Source organism: Ictidomys tridecemlineatus, chromosome 4, assembly GCF_052094955.1.
Source record: "Ictidomys tridecemlineatus isolate mIctTri1 chromosome 4, mIctTri1.hap1, whole genome shotgun sequence".
Classification (NCBI taxonomy): domain Eukaryota; kingdom Metazoa; phylum Chordata; class Mammalia; order Rodentia; family Sciuridae; genus Ictidomys; species Ictidomys tridecemlineatus.
Genome location: NC_135480.1, coordinates 16798471 through 16813577, shown reverse-complemented (window position 1 = coordinate 16813577; position 15107 = coordinate 16798471). Strand labels below are relative to the sequence as shown.

At 35.0% G+C, this 15107-nt stretch overlaps 1 protein-coding gene across 1 annotated transcript; it reads right to left on the bottom strand.

The window, feature by feature from the left end:
• Window positions 1-9139: 9139 nt before the first annotated feature.
• Window positions 9140-10079, bottom strand: LOC101954711 (olfactory receptor 5W2). The gene is given in 2 exon segments (XM_005342173.2): window positions 9140-10045; window positions 10047-10079. Coding segments are annotated over 2 exon segments (936 nt in total). The 5' UTR covers window positions 10077-10079.
• Between the last annotated feature and the right edge of the window lie 5028 nt (window positions 10080-15107).

The following is a 15107-nucleotide window of genomic DNA, read 5'->3' as shown; positions in this document are numbered from 1 at the left end:
GATGACATAACAATCACCAGACAACTTTAATAAGGTCTGTTTCTTGATGTTTGGTTCTAACTGTTGGAAATGTCAACTTAACACTGGATATTCCTCAGATCTGTGAATAATGAAATCTCAAACACAGAATAAGGTTGAAGGTTAACCTTGGAGCTGGGATCTCTTACATTACTAATATAACATCTGTCTATTGTTTTAAAGCTGAAATAGTAAACATCAATCTAAGGAAATATTTACTCACCAATTTCTTTCTGTCCTATTATACATTTTCTCCTCTTTCTCTAAACCTTTTCCCCCCACAATTTCTTTAAAAAAATGGTAAATCAATGGTATTTCATCATCCTGTTTTTGTGTTTGTGTGTATGGGTGTGAAAGAAAACAAATTCAATTCATGAAGATTATTTATCATTAATCTTGATTCCTGTGGAAAAATGTGCTCATCTGTTTAAACAGTTCACCTATCTAAATCTTACCTAAACTAAAATATATTATTAAATTTCAATTCTCACTTATTTGTTTTCTGAATACCCTTTCAATTTCAGATAAAAACTAAATTTGTATACATTATTCACAGGAATCCTTGGTGTGATTCTTTCAAGATCATCATTTTGTTTGTCTGTTTTCTTATCTTGTAGCTGTCTATGTTCTAATCATATTTCAGATTCATTAATTAAATCTTATTCATTATTTAATCTCTTGCCTCTTTAACATAGTATCTTCTCTAGTGTTCATATTAGGAGAATTTTAACAGGTTAATGTAAGTTGACCATTGATTGTTTTTAGTTTAGGTCTCATTTCTCCAATCTTCAGTTACTAGCAATTTCTAGTGCAGTATTTTTTATTCATTCTCCAGAGTGGTATAGTATATACAAGTGGTGGCCATTACAAAATATCACAATGCTCTGAGAGCCAGGAATATGAACTGTTACCTCTGAATGGTGGGATGATGGGCTAACTTACTACCATACCATGACATATAAAGCATGCCTAGAAAATAAAAAGAAAAGAAAACAAAATTAAAGCCAAAGTTGAGGTTGAAGAGTGAGAGAGAGGATAAACTAATGAGGGAAGTCTTCTGACAGTGGAAAATATATTCTGGGCCCTAAATCTAGACCACTGTGTTCTTCCTTAGAGTGGGAAATTTATGCATAAAAAGTAATTTGTCCTTCCACACCAGTAGTGAAATAGGGCTCTGACCCATATGGATTTTCAATAGTGAAGACAGAAATGGCATCCCGAGATTGAAGAGAACTAAGTTTTTCAAGCTGAAAAATCAATAGAAAATGTTTTCTGAAATGCATGGATTCATCACAACAGATAAATATTTATTCTTTATACCTGCCATTCTAGTCATGGCCCTTGGGATGGATCCCACAGACTAATATAAAATAAAATGCTCTAAGATGAATTAATGAATTCAGTTTTTGAGAATGTGAGGTCTGGGATTGAAGTTACTACTGTATTTTGGGGCAAATGGCTTAAGCAGGTGATGATATGATTGGCAGGGGGAGTCATGGAGAAGCCTTGTAAGGGACCAGCGAACGACGGGTGGAAAAGACCATCAAGAGACTGACTCATGCAACAGCCAAAGGGGACTTATTGCAGATCCAGTGTGCTGGGGCTCAGTGCTCACTCAAGAAGGGAGAGCGGCCCAGAGCCCCGAGCAGGGGTTAAGCAGTTCTTAAGTACACTTTTTGTGGAGGGCGGGGGCTTTGCATACATCAGAGCAAATCATCATGAGGCGCGGGAAAAAACAAACAACAACTCTCAAACATGATTAATACATTCATTGGCGGGAACAGGTCGAGCGGGGGTGATAGGTCAGTCCTAAAGCGGGGTGTACATTCAAACTGATTGGTTTAGGCCCCAGAGTGTGTATCTGCTGAGCTGCTCGGAGTACAGGTTATTAAGCAACTAGGTAGTCAAGGGGGGAATCTGACACACATCTAATGGGCAGTTCTGGGAATTGTCTTAACTGCCACAGGAATTTCAGGTTTTGAGTGTAGCTTAGAAACTTTACAATACCTGGTCCTTTACATTTTAACTCAGGCTTTGCAGCTTAGAAGCAGCTTTACAATGCCTGGTCCTTTACATTGTAACTTCAGTTTCTTTTATCCTTTCAGCCTCTGCTAAGCTCTAACCAGGAAGGAAGGCAGAGTCAGGGGTACTAACTCCTAGAGTCATTGGGCAGAGATACACAAACATGACCTGAGCCTGCCATCTGCAACTGCATTTTGACTAGCTAGGTGAACAGGCCTTTTCCTGTAATCCTAGTGTACACAATATAATCACATAATTTGGTCATCATCACTTCCCAGAATAACCCACAACACACTTAGAATATTTTATAAGCATGCACCACCTTTCCTGTTGGTAAAATACGATTACTGACAATTTCTAATATCTCTAGCTGTTTCATTTTCATTTTTGTTTGATGACTGTGATACTAAAATACCGAATCTAATTTTGTGAGAGATATTATAGAGGCAGAGCTCTGTTCTAGGTAATCACCAATAACTTTCCCAGAGGTTCACTCAAGGACCTAAAGGAGCTTTATTAATTTTCAGGTGCACATTTGGAGGAGGTGGAAATATCCTTGGGAACCTTCTAGTAGCACTCTTCTTATTCCCTCTCACAAGTTCCCTTGTCTCCAGGGATGCCTCATTTCCTCAGGCTACACTCTGCTCATTCAGGATCCAAACACCAACTTCATGAACAGAATCATCCCTGCAGGCCATGTGGCACAAACCCTACTCCCCATCAATACATACTTCCCAAAGGAATTTGTGTTTTAAAAGACAATAACCTTTTAAAAAATATTGTATTCAGCATTAGGAGGTGTCACGAGGGGGTAAAATTATAATATATGCAGCCCACGTGCTTCTTCCCCTTTCAATGTTTTATTCACTCAAATTACTCTATACAATTTCACTCTATAGATTCTTAATCAAGAAATTGAAAATCGTTAATGCTAGGCACTGCAATAGACATAATCAATTCACAGCAAACAATTCTAGATTAATTCTAAGCATTGCAAAACACACTTAATCATGATAGGCTGATGACAGACATTTCCTCTGTGTGCTAAGTTCAAAAGTCTTAAGCCTTAGACTTTAAATCCAAGGAAGATGCACACTCACTCATACCACAGTTATCAGATCCCGAACCAAAGAAGGCTTTTCCTGGCATGGAGTGGACGACCGGTTGAGGAGAGGGTCCCAGGGAGGACTTGAGGCTCTCACCAAGGTCCAGAGGAGGAGTAGAGTTTGAGTGGTGAGGATCACACAGAGGCTCAGGGAACAATGACAAGTGATGAAATGTCAGCTCCTCATCAGGCTCTCCAGCCCGAGTGCATCCTTGTTTTGGCTGGCTGAATCCCTGTTCATTTGCTCTATCATTTATACTAAATTTGAGTTTTTTTGACCCCCCTTTCAATCCTTCTCAGCTACCAATGGATTTCTCAGTGACATCATTTACCCTGGGCTCAGAAACATCTGGTCTGATGGTCTCTACCCTTATGTTCTTGCCCTTCCCTCTTATCAGAGGAGGACAGCCTGCCAGAGGCTTCACTCTCTTTATCAGGGTGAGGGGAAATAACTTGTCTGAGGCCATACTGCAGGGATCTGAGGGTGTGCCTGGTAAAATTGCAGGTTTCATTGTTCCCTGAGTCTCTGTGTGATCCTCACTGCTCTCAAACTCTACTCTCTCCTCTGGACCTTGGTGAGAGCCTCAACTCCTCCGTAGGACCCTCTCCTCAACTGGTCGTCCACTCCATGCCAGGAAAAGCCTGACTTGGTTCCAGACCTGATCACCATGATCTGAGTGAGTCATGATTAAGTGTGTTTTACAGCGCTTAGTATTAATCTAGAATTGTTTCCTGTGAATTTATTATGTCTATTGCAGTGCCTAGCATTAAGGATTGTCGTTTTCTTGATTAAGAGCCTGTAGAGGGCTGCGGCTGTGACTCAGCGGCAGTGCACGTGACTAGCATGTGTGAGGCACTGAGTTCAATTCTCAGCACTACATATAAATAAATAAAGTCTATCAACAAGTGAAAAAAGATATATATAAGAAGAACCTATAGGGTGAAATTGCATTGAGTGATTTAAGTGAATAAAGCATTGGCGGAGGCAGAAGCACATGGACATTCTCTGTTTCTCCCCCTGGACTGCATAAGTCGCACCTTTTGCCATCGCAATAGGGCTCTGACTAAAGCTGGTACAAAAATTGATGGTTAATTTTTCGTGATTTAAAAATTGATATTGAAGTGGAATCATTCACAATGTGTTTCTTATGCCTGTGTTCTTTAACTTTCCTACTAGAGTCCTCCTTATATTTGGTTATGTGTAGTGATGGTACATTTTCATTAATATGCAGCATCCTAATAAATAGAGACAACTTGTTATTTGTCAAAGTGCAAATAATAAGACTGATCATTCTGCCTAAATTTTGGGTATATCTATATATATGTATGTATACACACAAACACACATATTCATATCTCCATTAAGTTCAATTTTTACAAAAGAAGGTGTAATGCCAGATTCTGGGGACCCCAATAGACCTCCAGGAGCCGAATTCAATGCAATCACATAAGAGTCTTTATTGCAAGTGAGCCTGGACTCACAACCATTTCCAATGCAGTGGTCCTGAGGACTGAGTTGTGTCCTTTGTTTAGTGAGATTTTATAGGTTTTGGGGGATACTCTATGTGACACAACAACATTTCATACTGTGGGAAAATCAAACAACAACTCTTATCATTGATTAGCACATTGACTGGTGGGAACAAGTTGGGTAGGTTTGATTGGATATTTCAAGAGGTGAATACATTTGAACTGATTGGTTTAGGCCATGAGGGGTTGCAAGAGGTATATGCTAAACTGCAGGGTTTCCTAGTCATATTATCAATCATGAAACTACTGGGAGGTCAACTGACATTTCAGGTATTTTCCTTGGCTCACGCTGATTGGTGGTTGCTAGGGGGTTGCTATGGGTCTTCAGGCTCTTTACAAGAACTAGCATAACTAAGTCTGGGACACCTGGTGCCTGCAGATCTCTGCTGTTATCTACAGACAAACAACTCAACAGAGTGGCTATGTGGTTTTTTCCAAAGACAAGGGTCACGCCCCCTCCCTTTGGAAAGGCCTTGAGGTAAAAGCTGATTTTTCAAAAATGAAGTCACATTAGTTTCTCAAAGGAATAGTACTTTGGGGATATAAGGTATGTATATGTCCAGCTATAGAAGAGATTGCCAAATAGTCTTCCAGTGAAAACCCAATTCTGACTTCTACTTCCAGTGTGTTAGATTTGAAGTTGTTACATATCCACACTAGTATATTGATATACTTAATAATGTTAACAATTTTTACTTAATAATGTTAACAATTTTTCTTTTGGTCATTTTACTGTACGAAGTTTTAACTTTTACTGAACTGAATACTCATAGTTTTATAACCAGTTCTTTGCTGTGTCTATTATAATCCAAATGCAGAATGGCAGGCCAATTAGAGGTTATATTTAAAAGTATGTGGTCTTTCACAACACAAGTGGTCTAGCTGACACCACCATCGATGCCATTTCAGACCAAATCAATTCAGAGACACAACACAGTTCTTTTGTACAATGATTAAGGCCTTCATTGTTTTATTTATTTATGTCTTCAATATCTCCAATAGTGTGAACAGGAAAAATTGATAGTAGAATTATAGGTATAATAATGGAGAAAATGCCAACTGGAAAGAACCTTACAGATAATCTAATTTGAGCTCTTTTACAGAGGAGGACTTATGTCAAATGAGGAAGAGTGAGGATGTCCTACATAGCACTGACTTCGAGTTTCTTTGGGTATTTATTCCCTAGCATGCTTCTAGAGAGAGAGATGTTCCAGGAGTTAAAAGCTGCTGTCTTGAACAGGTAACTTCTCATTTCCTTGGTTACTGATCATGATTACTGCTATTTTCTAACAAATGCAGTTATACAGCCAATCCCCAGTACCAATCTGTGCTTTTACTAGGTTATACAGACATCAAACCTACCATTAAGTGCTATTGTTATGTTCAGGTATTTTTGTGTTAAGGCTGAAGAAAATAAAGGGAGATAGAGAAACATTCCTGTACTTTGAACTCCAGTGACACAGTTATTGGCAATATCATATGTGACAATACAATTTTCCATTAGTCACTGCTGATCTATGAGGAAGATGTGATGTGGAGGGATGGGCAGTGAAGGGCCTGTTAGGGATTGAAGTGGACAGGCCAGAATGAATTAAAGACCTTTAATACAGGTTCCCCCATTAGCGTAGAATCCCAAGATGTATCAATAACTCAAGGCTATGTGCCTAAATTCTTACTGAATTCATGCATATTCTAAGAAATATTCAGAGTAAGTGATTTTTTAAAATATTAGTTTAACAAATTCAGGGAGATGAAAACGATAACTTATGAATTGGTTTTCTTATACCTTTAGACATGTATCTTTGAGCATAAGATGCACACTTGTGCAGTTAGACTTTTCTTCTGGTTATTTCATACTTTCTACTTATGATTAAAGGAACCAACTAGCAGATCAAATCAATCCTTCCATGATCTAACTGCAGAATGTCATGCAGAGGAAAATGAAATGTGTTTACACACTTCAGTTCATGAATCTTCTAATTTATTTGAACTGTCATAGTGTTTCAAGTAGAGTTTTCTCAGTGCTGCTGCTCATAAGAAAGATGTATAAGAGACTATGTGTAAACTGAGAATATATGGCACAAGCAGAAACCCTTAAGCCTGTTTTTGGAAAGCAACACTGCCTACATTCTTTCCTGTGTGTTTTTTTTCCATTACTATACTTTAATACAACCTATCATAGGGTCCCACTAACACCACTTTGAAAAGCATAGGTGCCTTCTGAGCTCTACTTATTTTTTGGGGAATTCTCATACAGGACATTTATAATGACAGCTACAAAAACTACAATTTTTTAATTCTTTAAGCTTGTACTGTTTTAATGGATAATTTAGAATTTCATAGAGTTGTATGATCCTTCTAACAGATGACCATGTTTGCATTTTCTCAACAAGATTCTTTTAGTGTTTGGACATCATAAACTTGAGCAGAGCCAGATGCAGCAGCTGAGTTGTCTTCTAATTACTTGGAGGAATGCTTTCACTTAATTTGCACACTTTTGTTTATTCACTTAGAATATACAACCATTTTATATGTTTTTGAAAGCTGTAAAACATTCCAAATACATTGCATTTCCTCAATTCACTATAATTTTATATCTAATGAGCATTAAAATGTTATTCTATGGATATAGCTCAGTTGGTAGAGTGCTTGCCTCATATGCATAAGGCCCTGGGTTCAATCCCCAGTAACACACACACACACACACACACACACACACACATACACACACACAAATGTTACTCTATGGATTGATTTTTGTTATTTATTGATTTTTCCATTTTGTTTCTCAGTCCCAATATTGTGAAAGAATCAAAAGCATAAGACATGCTTTCTTCAGCAAAGAATGCCACAGTTTCTCATTGAAGTTGATGATTTATTAAACTGAACAATTGAAAGAATAATGCCTTCAGATGAGTATTATTTGTGAATCACAAAGGTACCCACTTAACCAGAACTGATAATGGGAAGAATGCAAGACAAGCTGAGTGGAAGTGACAGAGTTGAGAATTTCATTACAAGGTTGACTTCATTTATGTCCTTCATTTACAATTCTTTTTTTCATTTCATTGTATTGTTAATTTGTAGTGGTACCTTGTCCTCCACAGAAAATCTTAACTAAACATTTCCAGAAATTCACACTATAAGACCATCAGCAAAAAAAAAAAAAAAAAAAAAAAAAAAAAAAAAAAAAATCTCTGTAAAAAAGTTTAAATAGTTAAGTTTCCCATTTCCTGTTGCTCTCCCTTACTTGTCCATGGGCCTGAAAGAGATCAGCACTCCAGAAGCTGAACGCCCCTTTATTAGCTTTTCACAACATTTATGGACTGTGTAGTATTGTAAAGGTGTATAATAATTTGTAAAATTTTTCAAGTGGGAAGTGTGTTTGCAAATGCAAACTGTGATAAGGAAGACCAAAAGTTTTACCAAGTTCTCTGACATTGGGCCAGGGAGATTCAAAGAGTCATTTACTTTCCAAAGATAAGAGAAGGTGTTGCAATTGGGCTCCATCGTAATAGCTGGCAGGGGGAGGGAAGAAAGTGGAGAAGCAGCTCTCTGTTTCTCAGGGAGAGACTTCATTAATACTAAGCTCAGTAGAATACCAAATTTATTTCTCCCTTGGTACTCAATCAACTCAGTAGAAAAAAAAATGAAAACAAACAAGAACTTGAATAAAAAGTTTTAGAGAAGATTAAGTAGATATTTATTTAAAGAAGACATACAAATTACCAAGCATATTATAAAATTTCAACTTCAACTATCATTACTGGAATGCTAATCAAAAGCACTTGGCTCCATATTCCCTATATTTGCACTTTATTTTATCTACAGACATTTTCTTGCCCATTTCTGGATCTCTAATTCCCATCTCTATCTGGAATTCTTTATTCTCCCAACCAACTTCCACTGTATCTCTACTCATTGCATTAATCTAAAACTAAAAACCTCCATTACAAGAAATCTTTTCTTCACTGAAGTCTATATTTAGAAACTTGCTTTTAAATAGAATATCTAGCTTTTTGAGTTCATGGTGTGCTAAAATTCAATGTGATTTACTTTTAAGTTAAATTAATTACTGTTTCTAATTTCCCATAAAAATATAGCTTACTTACATTGAAATTATTTTGCTAGGAAAATCACGGCACACACTAATGCAAAAGGCCCACACTAAAAAACCAAGAACTCTTAAGATAATTGAATGAATAAATCTACACAAAATGAATGACACTTTACTACACTGAGATACAAAATGAAGAGTTTTCCAAAACTAGAGTATCACATTTAAATTGAAGACAAATAGTGAAGCATAGAATGTTGAATCATCTAAAATATTTGGCATGTGAAAATTCAATAAAATCAAAATTATGTTAAGATACTAGTGATGACTTAATATTATAATATGTGTTTTGAAGAGAACAACATGATCATGAATTTATTTTATAATATGTATTTGTAGGAAATTAATTAGAATAAAACTTTATTTTTCAGTTTTTTCATGCTCACTTTCACATCTTTGTTCTGTAGGCTATAAATCAGAGGATTCAGCATGGGAGTCACAAGGGTGTAGAACAGTGAGGTCATTTTGTCTTCATCTAGAGAGTAGGCAGAACTCGGTCGGAAATTCATGAAGAGCAAAATGCCCTGGAGAATTATAACTACAGTTAAGTGGGAGGTACAGGTGGAGAAAGCTTTGAGCCTCCCCTCCACAGAGCGGATCTTTAAGACTGATGAGATGATGTAGCCATAAGAGACAAGGACTATGGAAATGGTACTCAGTTCAATGAATCCAAAAATGGTGAACAGTACCAGCTCATTGATTTGTATACCAGAACAGGAAAGGAGGAAAAGTGCAGGTAAATCACAGAAGAAATGATTAATCTCCTTAGACCCACAGAAACATAAGCGGAATGTTAATGTAGTGTGTATCAAAGTATCTGCCAGGCCTACAAGGTAAACGCCAGCCATGAGCAGTGAATACACCTTAGTGGACATGTCTACTGCATATCGAAACGGGTTGCTGATGGCTTTATACCTATCAAAGGCCATCACTGCCAGCAACAGACATTCAGAATCAGCAAAGATACAGAAGGTCAAGAACTGCAGAGCACATGCAAAGAATGGAACTGATTTGTTCTTGTCAAATATGTCGACCAGCATCTTGGGTCCAACTGCTGTGGAATAGCAGAGGTCACAGAAAGAGAGGTGGCTGAGGAAAAAGTACATTGGTTTGTGAAGCTGGGGATCCACTCTGATTAAGAAGATCATCCCAAGGTTTGCCAGAAGATTAATGAGGTAAACCACAAGAAACATGATGAAAAGGGTCACTTTGAGGTCAGCATTACTAGTAATTCCCAAGAAAATGAATTCATCCATTCAAGGATGAACAATTTTTCCTGTCCATTCTTCTCCTCTCTTGTCTAAATGCTCAAAACATAATAAATATATATTTGATTCATTTTTTCTTCCAGAATATAATAGGACAGAACATATCTTATAATAGTATTTTTTATCCTAAAAAAATCAAGTCATGTGTTCTTCTCTACAAAAAGACATTGTATTCTTTTTTCTCATTTTTTAATTTTTTTATTGTTGATGAATCTTTTATTTATTTATTTATATGCAGTGCTAAGAATAAAACTCAGTGCTTCATAAATGCTGGGCAAGCACTCTACCACTGAGCCACAGCCCCAACCCCTATTGTGTGCTTTTGACGAAAGACATGAATAGATAGTTGAAGAGAAACTGTGTAATTCATGAGGTATATGACTTTCTACATCATTTATATCTCTGGAACTTTCACTTTTTTATAAAATAATATTTGATACACTCACATTTCAGTAAGTCTTTAAAATAATATTTAATAAACAGTCTTAGATTTCTTAAACACTGATATAAATGATTAAGTATTTGCTATGTTTGAAAACATCCATTTAGATGTAAAAAATAAAATGCATTTTTTCAAGATCAATACTTGTGATTGGTTTTAAAGACCACTGTGTGAGTTGTAGAAACAATGAGTACTATACTTGATCTATGTGGTCTTTTATATTTGATGACACACAATGTAAGTTTTTTTTTTTCTTTCCAAAAAATATATTGGATTGACATAAGGCTCACTGGCTATTTGTAAATATCTTCTTAACAGAGAGGGTAAGTTTTCCTGATCATTGAAAAAATAATGGTCAAACAGAAATTATAAACTCCTCAATATTTGACACATAATCTTTCATTATATCATATAATACATATACGATATATATTTTTAGAAGCACATATTTATTTAGAAAGTGAAAACAGATGAGGGCCAATTATTCATCCATACATATATAAATTTCCTTTCTTTAAGTGTATTATATTTATTAATATGTAATCTTTGTGCATGTGTGTATGATTCTTAATTGTACTAAGATACCGTGAGAATGCATATGTGTATATTTTTCTTTGTATGCTTTCTTATTACTGTGGTGCTTCTACAATCAATTAAATCATCCTTAAAATTTTAAAAAACCTTGCAATCCTATATATCCCTAGTCAATGATAAAATAAGTAAAGGCTTGGATATCATCCTAAATATAAATAAAATAATGTATTTTGTGAATACTGTCATGTTCACTTAGAGTTTTAGATTCTGAAACGAATACAGTATTTTTGATCATTAAACTTTAGAATTCATAAAACTACATTAGAAGGTAAAACTTGATTCATTTACAAAATTCCCATTTGTTTTCTAAAGTGATATATATCTTTTTTAATCTTACAGTTTTAAATCTAGAAACTCAGGAGCTTACCAGAGATGAGCCATTCATTGATAACTGAGCACTGAGCAGATACCATTGTATTTTAACAGGCAGCATTTGGGAGTTAAACTCTCTGAAGCCACTTCCCTCAGGCTTTGAAATCATTCAAACATGTAATTACATTTCTGGTTCTGTATTGTCCCCTGTGAATACATGAACATCTTTAGTAAATGTTGAACTGAAATCAGAAGTCACTGAATAGTGTCTGTAAGAAAGAAAACTGCAAATTAATTTGTCCTATAGAAGAAATAGAATGTGTGCATTTTTTTTTTTTTTTACAACACAATGCCTTTATTTTTATGTGGTGCTGAGGATGGAACCCGGGTCCTGCCTGTGCTAGGTGAGCGCTCCACTGCTGAGCCACAATCCCAGCCCAATATGTGCATATTTTACATTATAAAATGCAATCTGTATTATTCTTGTCCAGCTGAGTCAGAATCAATGAAACTATTAGCCCCATGGTGCTGTTCATAAGAAAGAGGAACAAATTATGTGAGTAGTTTGAGAATATGTGGCACAGGCACAAACCTTTAGACCTGTTTTGGAAAGCCACATTACCCCAGTTCTTATCCACGTGCTTTTTTCCTTTACTACACATTGATACAACCTATCTTAGGATACCTCTTATGCCACTTTGAAAAGAATAGGTGCCTCCTGTGCTTTACTTATATTTTTAGAGTTCTTACCTGGGATAATAATGACAACTAGAAAAGTTACAATCTTTTACTCCTTTAATCTTGTATAATTTTAATTGATAATTAAGAATTTCATAGAGTTGAATAATCCTTCTAACTTATTGCCATGTTTGCAGTTTTTCAACAAGATTCTCTTAGTGTTTTGGACATCATGAACTTGAGCACAGACAGATGCAGTAGCTGAACTATCTTCTAAGTACTTAGAAGAATACTCTGTATTTAATTTTCACATTTTTGTTTAATCACTAATTTATAATATATGACCATTTTATTTGTTTTTGAAATCTTAAAATATTTACTCAAAATATATTTCATATCCTCAATTCACTATAATTTTATATCTAATGAGCACTCAAATGTTACTCCATGAATTCATCTTCATTTCTTATTGTTTTTCCATTCTGTGACTCAGTCACAATGCTGTGAAAGAGTCAAAATCATAAGGCATGCTGTCCTTCAGCAAAGAATGCTCACAATCTCTCATTGAAGTTGAAGATTTAATAAACAGCAATGGAAAGAATAATTATAAGGAATAATAATAAAGAGGAGACAGACACGGTGCAGAGGCAGGGAAATTGGCAAAGTAGCTTTTTGTCCAAGAGGCTATTTTTATTTATATCAATAGGATACATTAGGTCATTAGTACCATAGCCACATTATTGTTTAGAGTATCAGTAAGGTTACTTATTTTGAAGTTATATTTCATAGTTACAATGTACAGTGTCAGGAGTTTGTGGCAGTTCTCAAGAAGGTCCATTGTCTAAAGTTACTGTTAGGTGGGCAGCTCCAGGAGCACCAGAGCTTGATGAAACATTGTAGTTATCTAGCAAACAAGTTCTTCTATTCCCAGGAGTTATGTGCCTATAATCAAGGTCAAGGCTGGATGAGGCTCTAAATCAGAGGCATTTCAGGGCATTGCCATACTAGCTAGACATAGCACATATGTTAGATATATTATTAGATCCTAAGAGAGATTACAGGACATTCTAAGGGTGGGAAACATGGTGCCTGTTCCCTACCTGGGAGTTTTCTCACCAGAGGAACGCTTCCCTGTACATTTTCAAAGACAGAATCCCTACAAATAATATCTTTAGGAAAGTACTATTTGGGAATCACAAATGTACCCACTTAACCAGAACTGAAAAAGGAAATAAAGGAAGAAAAACTGAATGGACATGATAGAGTTGAGAATTTCATTACAGGGTTAACTTTATTGATGTCTTTCATTAACACATTTTCTTCATTTCATTTTATTGTTAATTGACATAAAATTGACAAAATTGTTCAGGTATGGTGTGACATCAAGTCTTAGATAAAAAATGAAAAATGAAACTTTGAAAACACATAAGCCTAGTGAAATATTTTCTTTCATTGATAGATAATGGTCTTTTATGAAGTTAGTTTTAAACTTTACAATCAGTACCATATAGATTTTTTTTTAGTTATTCAGACTATAACCTTTGTAGCCCTAAGTCATGTCAAAAGATCTTTATTCTCAAATGCATACATGCATCCATATGCCTAATATTGTTTTCTTGGGTAACTGGAAAGGAGTGTGGATTTATCTGTTATTTAGTACATACTATTATATAGATCAGAAAATGTGAAGATGAAAAGAAGCATTACCACTTACACTTTTATAAACTTTATATACTGGTCTGGGATCATGGGAATTTTTAACAATAGGTTGAAAATAGTGAAATAAATCTTGACTCTTAGATATGGAATATTGCTCTTACAGTATCCCAGTTTTACAAATATTATAATAATAGCAGCCCATCCTGTGACTACTTAGAAATAACATATTTCTTTATTCTTTATTCTTAAAAGTTTTTACAAAAAAGCATCAATTAAAAAAGGATCATATATACATTACATAGTAATAAAAGAAAGGTGACTATCATTCATTATCTCAAAGAAGGTGATTATCATATGTATTACCTCAAAGATCCATGATTTATTTATTGTAAAATAGTCAAAATCTTTTATTCTGCTTCTTTTGAAATGCATATGCATTATTACTGGCTATAGTAACCCTATCATTCAGTATAATACCAAATTTATTTCTCCTTTTATACTCAAACAACAACTCAGAGGAAAACAAGCAAGGAAAAAAAAAGAACTTGAATAAATTGTTCTAGAGAAGATTAAATAGACGTTTCTCTAAATAAGGCACACAAATAATTACTAAGTGTGTGAAAAAAAAATTCAACTTCACTTGTCATTAGGGGAATGCAAGTCAAAAGCACTTTGCTCCATATTCCTCCATATTCCTTATATTTTGTACTTTATTTTATTTAGAGTCATTTTCCTGCTGCCTCTGGCTCTAATTCTCATCTTCATCTGGAATCCTTTTTTTCTCCCCACCACACCTCACTGTATCTCTAATCATTGCATAGATCTGAAGATAAACATCTCCATTACAAGGCATCATTACTTCATTGATGTCTAGATTTTTTTGTATTTGCTTTTAAATTGATCACCTGGACTTATGACTTCACCATGTGTTATAGTTCAATGTCACTTACTTTTAAGTTAAATTAATTAGTGTTTCTAATTTTCAATAGAGTATATAGCTCATTTGCATTGAAAAGTTTTATGCCATGAAAATCAACGATGCACACAGTAATGCAAAAGGCACACACTGAAAACATAACAACTCTTAGAATAATTAAATGCATAAATCTACACCAAATGAATGATACTTTAATACACTATATACAGACTGAAAAGTTTTCCCAAACTAAATATGACCATATTTAAATTTAAGACACATAATGAAGTATAGGCTGTTTAATAAATTAGAAACAATTGATATGTGGCAATTCACTAAAATAAATATTATAATAAGGTATTAGAGACAATTTCACATTATATTACGGGTTGTGAAGAAAAAAACAATTATAAAATTCTGTATAATATGTATTTGTAGGGAATTTA